Source organism: Trypanosoma cruzi, genomic scaffold, assembly GCF_000209065.1.
Source record: "Trypanosoma cruzi strain CL Brener 1047053517053 genomic scaffold, whole genome shotgun sequence".
In the NCBI taxonomy this organism is placed as follows: domain Eukaryota; phylum Euglenozoa; class Kinetoplastea; order Trypanosomatida; family Trypanosomatidae; genus Trypanosoma; species Trypanosoma cruzi.
Window position 1 is genome coordinate 60,927 of NW_001849336.1, and position 14,560 is coordinate 75,486.

Below are 14,560 nucleotides of genomic sequence, written 5' to 3' on the forward strand. Positions count from 1 at the left end.
TCTCTGTACCTGAGTGAGAACTCCGTTTAGTTTTCTCTTGCAAAAGAAGTGACCGTATCCTTTCCTTCATAGTCCCTCCAGTGCTCGAGAGAGAACACAGCCTCGTGATGAAGCTTATTATTAGCCTCCAATAGTATTTTCCTCTCATCCAGCTCTCTTTCCAGCTCTCTTTCAAGCTCTCTGTATGACGGCGATGCCGTTATTATGTCCAATATTTCATTGTCGTTAATAAACATCGTGGGTCTCAACACAAACGCCTGCATCGTCACGTTGTGGTCTTCATCAACAGCCGCCATGCCGCCCAAGTTGCTCCGAAGGAATTCATTCAGCCCCATGTTGCTCTTGAGTGTGCTTCCCTCCAGCAGAATGTCCTCCACGCTGCTGCTCATGGTCCACTGCGGTCGATGCATTTCCTCCAATCTTCTGCGATTCGTAGAGGAGTAATCTGTGTCACTCTCAAATTCCGACCTCGCTCTCCTCCGATTATCTCCCTGCGAGACATTGGACGATTGACTCTCCACATTGCCGTAAAGTCCTTCCTCGGGCCCTCCAGACATTGTTTCTCCTTGCTTTATTAGTTGGTTTGAGTTAGATCTAAACAATAGCCACCAAACAAAAAGGGGGAATGAGAAGAAGAAATACAATGGGCACAATCATGACTCGAAGCCACAACAAGAGACTCACCCACACAGTGTGACAGCACAGTATTCGATGGTCACCACATGCACGAGGACCACCACAACGACGGCGAGTGGGTGCAAACCACCCAGCACAGTGTTGGAAGGAGCAAACAACAAAAACAACGTGGTGGGCGTGGAGAGTTCGTCCACGCATACCGCTCGCCACAGTCCCAAACCCGTGTGGCACCGCCACCACCGCACACACTCGGCAAGAGGACGTGGGCACATCGTCACTGACAGAAACACACAAAATAAAAAGTAAATTCGGTGCAGCAACGGCCACATGCAGGGAGCACAAATCATACACACCACAACAGCGATGCATCACGGTAATCCCGCACAACAGAAAGGAGTGCAATTTGCATGCTTTATTGAAAATATCTGCGGTGTGCATGGCAACAGAGAGCCGTGACGTTGCCTTTCTTGTTGCATTCGCCATTCACATATCACTTGGAAGCACGCAGCCACCACTCCTCCGTTCCGTTCCCCGTGCTGCTCGTGTCGCCTCACTGGAGTAGGTTGTCACCGCACATCCCCCTCACCGTGCATTGCGGAATACAAATCAACCACACGGCATGGGTGCGGTGCCACCCCGCCAATAAATCCCAGGAAATACCCCACTGCCTCGTGTGGCACGGACGGCAATCTCATTATGCCTGCGAAAGGCTTTTTTTCCAAACAAGAAAGCGGCCCCACCACACGCCCGTAAAAACGTTTGGTCCGTCGCACGCAAAGGAGTGGAGCGGGAGAACAGCAGGAAAGAGAACACCGGCAGCCACGAGCAGCCCGCACTCGCCAACACACCGCTGCCCCGCATGTCACCAAAAATAAGAATACCAAAGAAACATGTCACACCCCAACTGCGAATCGCAAGTGCGGTTGCAGCAGACACTCCCACCTCCTGGGCGTGTGCAGCCCCTCGCTGCTCGGTGCTCAAAGTGGGATCAACAAAAGCACCAATTCGGGAGCATTCGACCACTGCCACAGCAGTCATGCTCCCCATTTCTCACAAAGGCGAAGGCTTGCAGTGGCGCAGCGGACGGCGGCACGCACAGTCGCAGAGTAATGGTGTGGCGCGGGAATCATGCAACGGCGATGCGCCCCTCCTTTGGGGAAACCAAAAAAAAACATGTGTTGCGCAGTCCCCGTGAGCAACACACATTGAACCGTATTCAGCTCCACTACTGTGGCCATCCGCACACACAGCATGAGTGTGACAACGCAGGCAAGGAAGCACGGAATAACAGCACTCATCCCTCCCATAAAGGCCAGGCGGCGTCCGTGCTGCCTTCAACAATAATCCCACCCCACATCACCCTTCTGCGTATCCGCAGCAAAAAGGCCCACACGGTGTGCACTAAATTAGAGATTCCTAAAGCGGCAAACCGGATCATCAGAGCGCTGCCGTCTTCTCAACGTTGGGTAGAAGCTCTCTGATCCTTGTCGCCGCCAGCCTGCGGCATCATGGAGGGGCATTGCGTTCTCGGCATACCTTTCCCTTTCCCTCGCCGTCCCGACGCCGCAAATGAAGTGATGTCCCACAAGTGATTTTGGACGTTCTGAAGAACGCGGCGTGTCAGACTCACTGAAACTGTGCGTGTGTGTGTGTGTGCGCGTGTGTGTTATTACGGGCGAGCGACACAATGCTCTCGCACATCCATGTATTCCGATCCTGCGCAACACCCCATTTGGCGGTGCTGAAAACGTTGGACACCAAACACGCACAAATCGCACAATGAATGCCTCTGGAGAACAAACCCCCCATTAACGTCGCCGCAGGCATCGTGACAATAAAGCAACAAAAAAATCCAACCTCTGCGCGTCCTCCCGCAAGAAAGTGAAGACACACACGCTTGTCCCCTTCGCTTCGCTCCAACTCCTCAAAAGTTGATGGGTCCGTGGCAGGAGGAATCACGCTACTCCTCCCTCGCTCCCTGTCACGAAGCATGGCATTGCGCATATCCAGTGCATCTGCATCACCCACATACGTCCCTTTGGGGGCATCGCCTCGGTAGTCACCAAGCACGCGCCGCTAGAAAGTGTACTCCCAGTCTATGCTGCATCCCCTGAGCGACCTTGCTGCCTTGCCGCACAAACAAGTCCACAATTTACGCATTCTGACTGCAGACACGTGCCCGTGGGAAATCCCGCCATTTCCCTCAGCCTTGCCAAGTGCGTGCGCCATACAAATGCCGGTCATAGGGCAGACACACACAGGCGCTGATACCCGTGACAGTGCGTGAGATAATCGCCGCAGAATGAGGTGCCGCAGGTCTCCGCTCACTGATCCAGATTGACCACGCTGAAGCCCACGATTCCCGTGGGTTTGGCATCCCGATAGGTCGCCGTGGCTCGTTGACTCCCATGGTGGAAGAGTGCCAAGCAAGCGAAAATCAAGAGCCTGGACACTCTGTGGAGTCAAAAAGATAAAAAAACACGGGCTGGCGCGGGCGCAGCTAAGCGCCATGGGAAAAAAATCTCGGCTCATCCCATGGAAAACATTTCACCAACGTCACTGCAACATTGGCCTCTTGCTTCTCGGGTGTGTCACTTCTCTCTTCACTCCGTGCCAGTCTCCGTTCAATTCCCCGCCCAGCAGTACTACACGTCACACGGCGCTGCTTCCGCACAATCACACCTCGCGGCCAATCATCGTGACGCACCTCCAACTGCAGTCGCATCCAACCTCGAAAGCCCTCGCACCCTCTTCCGCCCTCCTGTGTGTCGAGAGAAGACGCCTCTCTCGCGGTCTTCGCGTCCTCCCCAATAAAGCTCTGCAGTTGTGCCCAAACATCACCGGGTCTCTTGCCAAGAAGGAAACCGTGTGCGACGTGACCAATGTGAGCATACACAAATTTAAAAAACGGTTTATAGGCTCTCTGGAGTACCCTGCGTGTGCCCGCATGTACGATGGGAACACACACGGTGCGAGTCGGGCGAGGTCATCGTTCCAGCTCGCATCTCCACCAGGTGACTCGTTGACGGTTCCATCCCGCTTCACGACAGGTTGAATAACAGTGCACACGTAAGTGGCTGTGCGTTGCATTCACATGTGGTCCGCCTTTTGGGTCCAAAGTCGTCAGGTGGTGGAAAGAGACGAGTCGTATTATCGTTCTTCCATTTGCTGCTGTTGCCGCCTCATTTCCCGTAAGGAGCCACTGATCCCTCTCTCTTTGGCGATAAAGGGTCCTCACGCATGGGATGCATCCTGCCTCGTGTGGCATAAGGAACAGCAGAGAGTCCCCAACGTTGCCAATGCGGGATTGACCGTCCAGTGCGGTGAATACAACACGCTGGATCTGCCGGAGGATCGTCGTGCACACTTCAGTCCGCCCGTGGCGGATACAATCCTCGGGCAGCCAAATTTGTGCAGAACAGAACACCCTTTTGGAGAACGCCGAGCAGCTCCACCGACGTGTTGGAAAAACTCACAAAAAGAGGCCCAGCCAACCTGCGGCACATTACCGTGCAACTTTGATACCTTGACAGCGAGAAGAGCGTTTCTACCTGAGAGCGTTCGCCCCCATCATTATCATCGTCACTGCCCAAATCATCTCAACAGGCAACAATGGCATCGCTCTCGTATTGCTCATGCCCGTTGGCCTCCTTCACCCGCCGCATCACGTCCGTATGAATAAAGTCTCGTCATGCACAGCGATGCGCCCTCTCGTTTCAGATAAATACCAATATTTTATAGTCACCAAGGTAGCAGTTCAGTTCTCCCTCCACAGGCACACCTCATAGAGGACGTCCTTCTGTTCCCTTTGCCGAATCAACGCACCGCACCCAGTGGATAAGCCCTGGTAGTTTCACCAAAAAACAAGTGTTCGATTCCCACAGTAGCGAATACTCCGTATGTTATGGAACGCACAGTTCGTTGTGCTATTGCACCGCCTCGACGGCCGCCTCGCAATGGTGCAAAGGTGTCATTGCCCCTGCCTGAGTGAGGCCTAAGCCCCACATTACACGCACACAGAGAAGCACACGGCGCATTTGAAAATATGTTAATATTTTTTCACGGCACATCTATGGGAAGGAGCACCACCCCCCGTATGCATGTTGGCAAAGCAACGGCCCCACAACGGCGGTGCTAAAAAAACACGCATCCAGAATCAGAGGAAAGAGAAGAAGACTGTGGAACACCCACAAGAAATGATGGATAGCCCATTTCAAGCCAGCAGCAAAGAAAAAGAAAAAAGCTGCAGCAGCAGCAGTAGTACTGGTGGTGACTATCATTTCCCTTTTTTCTTCCCTTCACTCGCTAATAACCCAAACACGTGGGGTTCAAAAGTCCTGAACACACAAGATTGTGCGGCAGTTAGCCTCTCTCCAACCAGCCGCCTCAATACATCTAAAAGAGCACACAAGAAAACCACAAATAGCCATGGGAAAAAAAAAGAGAAAAACAACAAAAGATCCCACGGCATTAGTATGGAGGCGGAACGACACGCTTTTCGCACAATTGGTCGTAAAGTCAGCCAGAGCAAAAAAAATCCAGGCCCGAGCAAACTCGGACACCACAGGCGGTTATTGTGCTCCTTTGAGACTTTTCAGCCAGCTCCTGTTCCACCCGAAGGAAGAGGGCTGGCGGAATGTGATCCTCGCCGCAAAGAGCTGCTGCATCGGGGGCCAACAAAACAAATCCTCGCATATTGCGGGTGTCAAGTGGGCCACCCCACCGCATTTCCGCGTCATTATCGCTCGACTGCGCACGTGCGTCTCTTCACGTACCCCGTCGTTCCTCAAGAAGTCTTTCCGCAGGAGTCCTTAAATGCAGTAGACGCTTGAGAGCAAAAAGCCAGGCCTCGCAATCGCTGTCAGTCTCACAAACTACCTCCAGTGATTTCCCACCGCGAAGCAAAAGTGCGAATGCGCGGTGGTTGTTTGTTCCAAGGCTGGACGGAGTGATGTTTTGCGTGGCATCATGGCGGTGCGTCCCATTGTCAAAAACTGCCTCCTGGCGTGTTTTTGCCAGCTGTGCCTCGTTGCTGTAGTTCACAAATGAGGTTGTGGACGGGCCGATGAGAATTTTTTCGATGTCACGTATCCACATGGTGACTGGAGGCCGTTTGCGATTTAACGGGAATCCCTGATGGTCCAGATCACAGGAATGAATACGTTTGCAGTCCTCCGAGAGAACATATAGGCGTCTGCGAGCATTGCCCTTGCTCGGTATCTTTGCCATGCGGACCCCGTTGCGTAAGTAATTCAGCGCCTGATCCACAACAGAACTGAGGTGGTGTTCCGTTGCCTCGGCGTCATGCAGTTTTCCATTTTTCTTTGCCACGCAGTCATCAAGCATACGCTGTCAATACACCTCGAGTCCTCGTCCCAGCCTCTCCTTGCGGGCCTGTTCCTCTTCAGCGCTGGCCAAGTATGTCTGTTCCTCTTGCGTGAAGATATCGTCAAACTGGCGTCGAATGATGTCCGTCTCCTCCGGGTTCACAGGAATGTCTTCAAGGGAAATGAGCTTCGGCAAATAATCCTCGATCGTTTTGATGTCGGCAGCAAGAGCCCTCTCGGCGACGTCCTCCTTGGCTGTCGCCTGCTCGCACTTCTTCTTCCGCTCCTCGGCCAAGAGACGCGCCTGTTCCGGGAATTTTGCATTCATTTCCTTAATCTGATGGATCCACTGCCTCCGCTGGCGACGCCGCTCCTCCCGGACGGTCCTTCGCACCGCCTCAATAGAATGCCGCTCCCGCATGATGGCCTCTCGCCCCCTCGCCCCGTCAAGTTGAACCATCTCGAGCTGCTGCTCCCTCGTCTCAATGGCGCTCTGCCGTGGGCTGAGTTCTTGCTCCAGCTGCTGCATCGCCTGCCGCAACCTCTCCGAGGCACTCTCCTCGTTCTGTTTCCTCGTTCGGATCTTCTCCAGCGTATGCTCGCACTCCCAAATGCGGTTTTCGCGGTCGGCCTGCAGAGCACTGCTCTCCCGCTTTTCGCCTCCAGAGTCCTCTAAATTTCATCCAACGTGGTCCCACCTCTCTGCTCAAGCACTTTGGCCATCTTCTCCGCCTCATGCGTGGTGCGCTCGCAAAACACACCCAGCTGCCGTTCCCGCGCCTCCTCACGGTTGCTCTCAATGGCGTTGACGCACTTCATCCCTTCCTCCTTTATGTCTGAAATGGCCTGTTGGATTCATAGCCACAATGCCTGTAGTCGTACACGGTCCGGGCAATCATGAGTTCATCCCACTACTCCATGATGTCCTGATCAGGACGCCACTTGTCAACGGCAAGTTCCCTTGTGGCGGATCCAATTCCGGTCGAGAGAAGAATATTGCCAACACGACGAGTCGTGGAGAGACAATGGAACGATTCCTCCGCCCACACGGCATCCGAAAAGGCGTGAGCCAATAAAACCGTCTCGGTAGAACCATTGAGGGTATTGTTGCGGTTGCCTTTTTCCGTGTTGTACGCTCGGCGCAACAAATGACTGAGTTCTGACATGCCGAAGGGAATGCACAGACGACGGCGGCGAATGCCGAAGACAATTCCTGCTGCCGACACCAGTGTTCGTTGGACCCCTTCGTGGTGTAGCTGCGCGGTGGCATCAATGCCACACAAAGCGGGCCGTTCGGCATCTCCCAAGGCGACAAATGTCAGGGAGTTTGCATCCATATAATCTGCAAACTCCGCCTCACCATCATCGCGGTAAAGCTGAAGAACGACGGTGCCGGGCAAATACGAGGGCATTGCCTCCAGCTCAGGCGTTGGCTGCCTTTCACACAGCACGGAGGCAAAGTATTTCTCATAGTTTTGACGATAGTGTCCATCGCCGCTCGACCGTCGCCGGCCGATGAGACACAAATTCGCGCCACCATTCGCACACGAGGTCCCTCCTTCACGGAGCCCACAATAACTCCGAGCTCCTTGTCGGCGTCAAGAAGGTCTGCGCGGTGCTCTGTTGACCCAATGAAGTGGCATGAGAGGGCAAAAATGCTCTTTTTGGCGCCCAGCCGAATAGATTCGGTGATGACTCAAGCAGCATATCCTTCTCCAGCTGCAGAGCCGTACATGAGTTGCCGCTTTGGTGACGAACGCACGCCGTAGCTGAAGGCCACCATGTTCTTGAGTTCCTGAGTAAAGTTGGGGGCGGCAGTGGCACACAATTTTCGGAAGAGTGTACTTGCGTCCGGCACGTCCAACGCCACATCGACGTCAAACAAGGCCTCAGCAACCGCAATTCCGGCATCCCTCAGGGGCTGGGGGCAATTGAACTGCGCCGTGTTGCCGTCCACCCGTACTGTCGCGGGGAGCTGCGAGGACGGCGTCGTGGTTTGGTGGGAGCAGAAACAACTTTCGCCTCCATTGGGAGAATATCACATTGAATGCTGCGCTGTGCGTTTGTTGCATGCACAGACAGGAAGGTCAAAGACAGACAGAAAAGAGAAGAGAGAGAGAGAGAGGGAAACAACACTGAATAATCTTCCGGGCCGCTGGCCGGATTCTGAAATTATCCAAAAAGGACAGAAGGAAAAAAAGGCGGTAAATGGAGAGGCAATGAGTTCGCCGTAATGTTTCCCCCAAAATATATACACATTCTGTCAATCACTGCCGTTGACTGCTGCGCACAGTTACAAATAGAAACACTTATCCCCTGCAAAGCGGCAGGCCATTGGGGCTCCTCCACCCGCAAGGTGGGAATCACAAAGTGGGTGGGTGGGAAGGCAAAAATGAAAAATAAAAAAATAATTCCGTCGTACAGCCGGCGGCTCCCTGACTCCCTCAATCGCGGTCTCTCAAAAAACCATACGATAAAAGAGGAAGAAACCCCCGCAGAGACATCTCCGTTCCATCGATATATAAATTTATTTGGGCAGCCAGCCATCCTCGCAGGCATTCTTCTCACAAACTCCCATAAAAATGAAGAGAAATTGTGCGGCCCCCACATCCCGCAAAGGCCTCCAGGGGCGACGGAGCCTTCACAGAAGTAAAAACAAAATAAAATGAAAAAAAAAAAAGATTGTAGTGGTGCGACACTGTTGACCACAATGATTCTCTGAAAAAAAAGATATTCCCTGACCAAACCCTGCAGACACACACAAATATAAAAGCCGTTAAAACACTCCCCAACATAATTCATCATAAACGCACTGCGCTAACCTCCTCAGTCATTTCTTCAATTTTCTCGTCTAAGCTTTTTGCTTCACGAAGTTTCAGCATTTTTGGGATTGCAACATACGCCTGAGAAAACAATCTGTCAGCGTGAACTGGCACTGATTTGTGGTTTTCCAGAACTCCGCAATCCTCCCACGATCAACATCTCCCACACTCGACGGGTTGACGACATCACATCTCCGCCAGCCATTCATCGGCGTGCTGTCTGTGTGCTCCACATAAATAATCTCCCACGACAATCCCTGAGCAAATTCCTCCCAACCATTAAAAAACTTCGATAGATGCTCAGTGAACTGCCGCACGGTGCTGGCGGTGGTGTGGTGCCCACCCGCCGTAGTCATCCGCAGCCCAACCAGCGTCCTCCACGGTGACTCCATGAAGAAAAAGCAGTCCACCAGCGGAAAGTCCCTGACCACCGGTATGTACAGCACCCGATAATTTATATTTTGTTTCGCATCAATTTCTTCAACTCGAGGTATTTCACATATTTCGGTGAGGTGCGCTCCAGGATTTGCTTTCAGCACAGTGCCCTGAATACCATGTGCTGGTGGCCTCAGCTCCTTGAGTTCCTCTGCCATTGCACTGACAAACCCATCAAAGATGAGCGCGCACAAACAAAACTTTTCCGTAGATTCGGACAAATGAAATTCCCTCGTCCCCAATACCAGCAACAAAAATTTTCTCTCACTCACTGCGTTTGCCAAACGGTTCGCTGATCGAGACACAAGGAAATAACATATCGGTGCGTTACGAAACCTCTTAAGACCGACTTCTCCTCTTGCTCGGACAACCCTCACGAGCTTTTGAGACGGATCCTCAGAGTCCCACAGTCTCACTCCCCCATGTGTAAAGTGCTCTTCACCATCCCGGGAATTGATCCCATCCAAGGCATCCTCAATGGCGGCAGAGTGTGCAATGAACTTATTGGCATCAAAGATGTAACGTGGAATCGGCCCCACGTTATCCATGCGTTCTTTGACCATCCTCCAGCATTCCGCTTTTTTCTCCGCAGTCTCGTCACGCTTCATCCATGCACACATCGCCTTCACATCCATCTCGGCGGGGCAATTCATGATGATTCGCGCGGCTCCTTCTTGTTTCTCCCATTTATCATAGTTGCCCACGCTTGGCGATGACACCACAATCATGCCCCATCCGCTGCCAGGCAAAAAATATTTCGCTGGCGGTGTCCCTTGCCTTGTCACATCGTAAATAACATACCCCTTCAACCCACGCTGCCACAAACCACGCAAACATTCCTTGGATGCTCCTCTACCCACGTATCTTGTCACCGCCTTGATGGTCTTGTCAAACACGTACGTCGTATTTCCACCAAAACTGTAGATAACCAAATGGAGTTTCTTGGCATCGCAGTGCAGCAGCTGGTAGAGGAGGTACGAACCGGCACCCATCGACTTCCCAATCCCGGGCGTCCCAATCAACACACGTCGCCTAGGCTCAAAGTAGGTCCCAGGGTCAGGGCCGAGCCACTCGGTTAGATCATTCCTGACGGTCTGCCACACTCGCTCCACCTCACAGTTCACATGGCAGTCATGAATGGATTTACCTTCCTTTCTCCACGAGTACGGCCATCCCCTGTCCGAGGTGAGCACCATCAGCCTGGGACGCGGTGCACCGGATTGCTGCACACCGTCATCCTTTTCGAGAGTGTCGCCAACCGCCCTGTACGTCCATGACTGCGGTGGTTCCCCCTCCCTCACCTCCATTCCCGTCCCCTCGCCGTCAGGAACTTCCACGACATGGTGCCATCCCGCATTGTACACGGACTCGTAGCATCCCTCCAGGTATATCGGTGCACTCGACGTCGTTGGGTTCCTCGCTTCCTCGGCGGCCGCATCCAAGAACCTTTTAGTGACTACATGAACATTTGCCTTTACCTCCGCAGTAGCCACCAACCAATTCAGTAGATTGTCCACACCATTTTTGTAAAGCTTGTGTACATCCCCTTCCATATCCATTTCCTCCCGTACAGCCCCCTCCATCCTCTTGTAACGATCCGATGCCTGTATTTCTTTCAATGCTCCTTTATCACGGATATACTTCGTGGGGTCCTTGAAAAACTCCTCCAGCAAGACATCCCGATTGGTGTCCACAATGCCCCTGCCGCCCAGTTCCCTCGTAAGAAAGTCGTTCAGCTTCATTTCATTGACGCGAACTCTTCCTTTAAACAGTACGTCTTCGATATTAGTGGAAATGGTAAATTTCATTTCTTCCGCCCAACGCCTTTCCTCTGCCTCCCGCCTCGCTTCCGTCAGTACCTGCGTGAGTACCCCGTTTGGTTTTCCCCTTGCAAGAGGAGTGATTGTATCCCTTTCTTTCATAGTCCCTACGTCGCCCGAGAGAGAAAACACCTTCGTGAAGAGGCTTAGGAATGGCCTCCAGCGCTTGGTGCGCAGTTAAGTTAATAATTTCTTCAGGAAGCCGCTGGTCTTGTACGTAATCATCCGGCTCCTGAACAAACACCTCCATCGTCACATTGTAGTCTTTCATCAACGGCCGCCCTGCCGCCAACATAATTCCAAAGGAAATCACTCAGCCTCACGTTGGTGCTGCTCATGGTCCACTGCGGCCACACTTTACTCCCCGCCACATGTCGAGCTGCAGCGTCGGAACCATCACAAGAGCCACGGCGAGGCACCATCACAACACCCGTGCGGTGAAGCACCCACTCGCACCGCCCAACTGCGGCCAGCAGGTGCCGCTGGCTCCAAAGGACACTCGCGGCTGTCTCCTCCCGCAGTCCCAATGACGTTGGGCGTGGCGCTCGCACGGCTCGATGGTCGGTGCGCCATGCAGTCGCACTGCGATGCCTGTCGGCAAAACAGTCAAGGCCCACCACCCCCGCAGCAACACGAGGCGTGCAACCAACCCCAACATACCGCCACATTATCGCCCTTTTTTATTTTGTTTTATTCACGTTGTCGGTCTGTTTGCCCCATCGCTGACACCAAAAATAGGTGCACACCTTCACAAAAGGGAAGGAACAAAGAGAAAAGGAGGCACGATCCCACCGTCCCGCCGCGGGTCAACACTCTCCTCCACCCACCACCATTGCCGCGCAGGAGACCGCAGTCACATCGCAGAGTCAGCACCACAATGTGCACCACACCATCGTGCAGTGAACAATGGGCGAGACGCGGCCACGCACCGCCCCGCTCCATTTTCCCACCACTCAAGTATTGCGTGCCCACACAAAGTAACAAACAGAATCAAAGTACACACAAACCCAATCAACACCCTCACTCGCTGAAGCACATTATTCGCTTGGAGTAACAACGTTTGGGGGCACACCAGCAGTAGCTGGCTGCATGGAATTTCTCAGCCAACCCTGTGAATACACACAACAACTCTGCGGAATAAAAGTGACAACCCCTCGGTGCTGCCTGCAGTTCACATGGCAGGAAGAATTCCACGCACGCATATTTCCGGATCCCTCGCTAATTGAGTGCACGTCAACAGTACGCGTAAAAAATACTTGCGTGCAAGACGACATTTAAGCACATGAAAAGGTCGGCCTGTTTTGTTTGATGGCGTTGGCGAGCAATCCCACACAATCCAATCAAAATGACACGCCGGAAAGAATGGCGTCAGTTGATAAACAAATAATTGCGCCGATGCAGAAGAAAGCTGAAATTTGGGTTTTGCACCCGACTCCGGGGGCGACAGTGGCATGAGAGTTTGTATGTGCGCAAGACCTTTCGTGGGACGGTGCTGCCCTCAATCCCGCCGTGCCCTGGAACAAAAGGGCGACAATAACAAAAGAAAATAAGAGCACACTCTCCAGAAAAGGAGCGACGGTTGGGCAGTCAACCCCCGTTTCTTCTCACATGACATCCACATATGTGCACTCCACCTCAAATACGTACCTCCCTGGACGCCACATGCATGACGTGTGGTTTCGTCGCTCGCAATGTGTTTTTCCTCCCGCAAGCAACAAAAACAATGGCCATGGCGCAGCTCCACTCAGGGGAGGCAATCGGGGCAGACACGGGTGGGAACCAGAGATCATACCAACAATAAGAATAATAATAAAAAAGGGGTAATAACGCCTCCAAGCCACAGAGTCGTGCAATGTTGATCCCTCTTTTTCTACATTGAAGACCTCCCCAACAGAACTAATGCAGCAGACACATGTGCAGCGCAATATCTTTCGCTGTCCCGCGTCCCATCTTACTTCCCATGAGTGCCACGGCGGTGGTGCCGGCGTTAAACCTGCGACGACCCCAAAATATCAGGCACCACGCTGTGGAAAGTGGATGTTTGACGAACGTGGCCTCGTTGGCGTCCAACAGAAAATGGCGTCAACTACAAAGAAACATCCGCGGCTCAAGCTACCCGTGTGTGGCCGTAATAAAGCAAACACTGAGACGCGTGTGGAGCAACGCAAAAGAAAGAAAGAAAGAAAAAAAAAAAGAGAAATAAATAAATAATCCACGGGAATACACCGATCTCTATACATGTACGCAAAGTAATACGTCATTCCGCGTAATTCCTCGATATTTCTCTTATGGTTCCTTCTACACAGCATCAGAAGCATAAAAAGCGACAGGCATGCCCTCCCACACAGTCATCGGGGAGCAGGAGAGAGAGAGTCACTGCAGGCACCCGCACAAAAAATAGAAACAAACCAGCAATCAATGACGCTGTCGCTGCGGAGTACGATGGGTGGCTGCGCAGCTGCACAGCAGCCGTGGCCCCCACGCCCCTTTCCTCATGTCAGCCAGCAACGCGCACTCACAACTTCCAGGAGTTGACGCGTCACAGAACGGCCTCATCGATTGTTTTCCCTAACGTTTTATTAAATGCATCCTATGATCCGCACATCAGCCACCGTCTTCGAGTACGTACTCATTACAGAGTACAGATATGAAAGAGAGAGAGCACCAGCCCCCATATTCGGTGCTGCAGCGAAGAGCGTAAAACACACGCACACACACACACACACTCGTTACGCATCCGCCCCGGGCTAGCGTGATACCTCGATAATCCGTCGTCGTCGATAATCGATAAAATAAAATAAGAACACCAAATCAATCACCCAATCAATCTATGAATAATCAAAAGAAAGAAGATGCCTAGCAGAAGCATCCACGTTATGCCGTACCTGCAAGGGGGTTTGTGCATTCTCGACGTGCAACGGTGCTGTTGAGTGGCGGAGCCTTTCCACCCCCAAAAGGAGAAACTGCGCTAAATTTTTCGCCAAGCAAACCATCCTTACCTGTCCAGAGGGGCATAATTAACGCTGCAGCTCGCACTGGATGCACGGTCCAGCAGGCTCTGGGCGTCTGAGCGGGTGTCACCAGCCATGGGCTGCAGCGGCGGTGCAGGTGGTTGGTACGACGACGCAACGGTGGTGCCTGAGGCGTACGACGATGACGTCACGTTGTGGGGCTTCTGCGTCTCTTCGTCGCTCTCCTCGTCATCGCGCAGCAGCGCCTCCAGCCCACCACGCTGCGGCTCGCGCAGCTCCTGCCAGTGGTGGTCCTCCGCGTACCAAAAAACAACGCTGTACACAGTGACCGCAAGCAGCACGGTCGTCAGCAGCAGCACGATCGCCACGTACGCCCTCACACCGCCGTCGCTCGGCGCAAGATGGTTCGCCGCGCTGAACACGCACAGCACCGCAAGGAGCACAAAGCTCGCCGTCTGCAACACCGTCAGGAAGGCCGAGCGCATCATGTTCGTGAAAGCAACCACGCCCGCACCCGCAAGCAGCACAAGCGCCATGCAGAAGTACTG

At 53.0% G+C, this 14,560-nt stretch overlaps 2 protein-coding genes and 4 pseudogenes across 2 annotated transcripts, besides 5 other annotated features; all 6 read right to left on the reverse strand.

Annotated features, from left to right (window-relative positions):
• On the reverse strand, nucleotides 1-557 carry Tc00.1047053506845.10 (annotated as a pseudogene; the record flags this gene model as incomplete).
• Nucleotides 1-14,560: a sequence feature (areas not merged during assembly with more than two copies in the genome that could not be assigned to a particular haplotype).
• Nucleotides 2,273-2,303: a microsatellite.
• Tc00.1047053506845.21 lies at nucleotides 2,597-3,046 on the reverse strand (annotated as a pseudogene).
• Tc00.1047053506845.31 lies at nucleotides 3,191-4,216 on the reverse strand (annotated as a pseudogene).
• Tc00.1047053506845.40 lies at nucleotides 5,106-7,991 on the reverse strand (annotated as a pseudogene).
• Nucleotides 8,102-8,538: a mobile genetic element.
• On the reverse strand, nucleotides 8,839-11,142 carry Tc00.1047053506845.60 (retrotransposon hot spot (RHS) protein, putative; the record flags this gene model as incomplete). The annotated part of the gene is made up of 1 exon (XM_802894.1): nucleotides 8,839-11,142. The coding sequence occupies one exon, from the start codon at nucleotides 11,140-11,142 to the stop codon at nucleotides 8,839-8,841; it is 2,304 nt and encodes a 767-aa protein (XP_807987.1).
• Nucleotides 13,208-13,236: a microsatellite.
• Nucleotides 13,743-13,766: a microsatellite.
• Nucleotides 14,036-14,548, reverse strand: Tc00.1047053506845.80 (dispersed gene family protein 1 (DGF-1), putative; the record flags this gene model as incomplete). Its single annotated transcript, XM_802895.1, has 1 exon — nucleotides 14,036-14,548. One exon carries the CDS (start codon nucleotides 14,546-14,548, stop codon nucleotides 14,036-14,038), a length of 513 nt encoding a protein of 170 aa, XP_807988.1.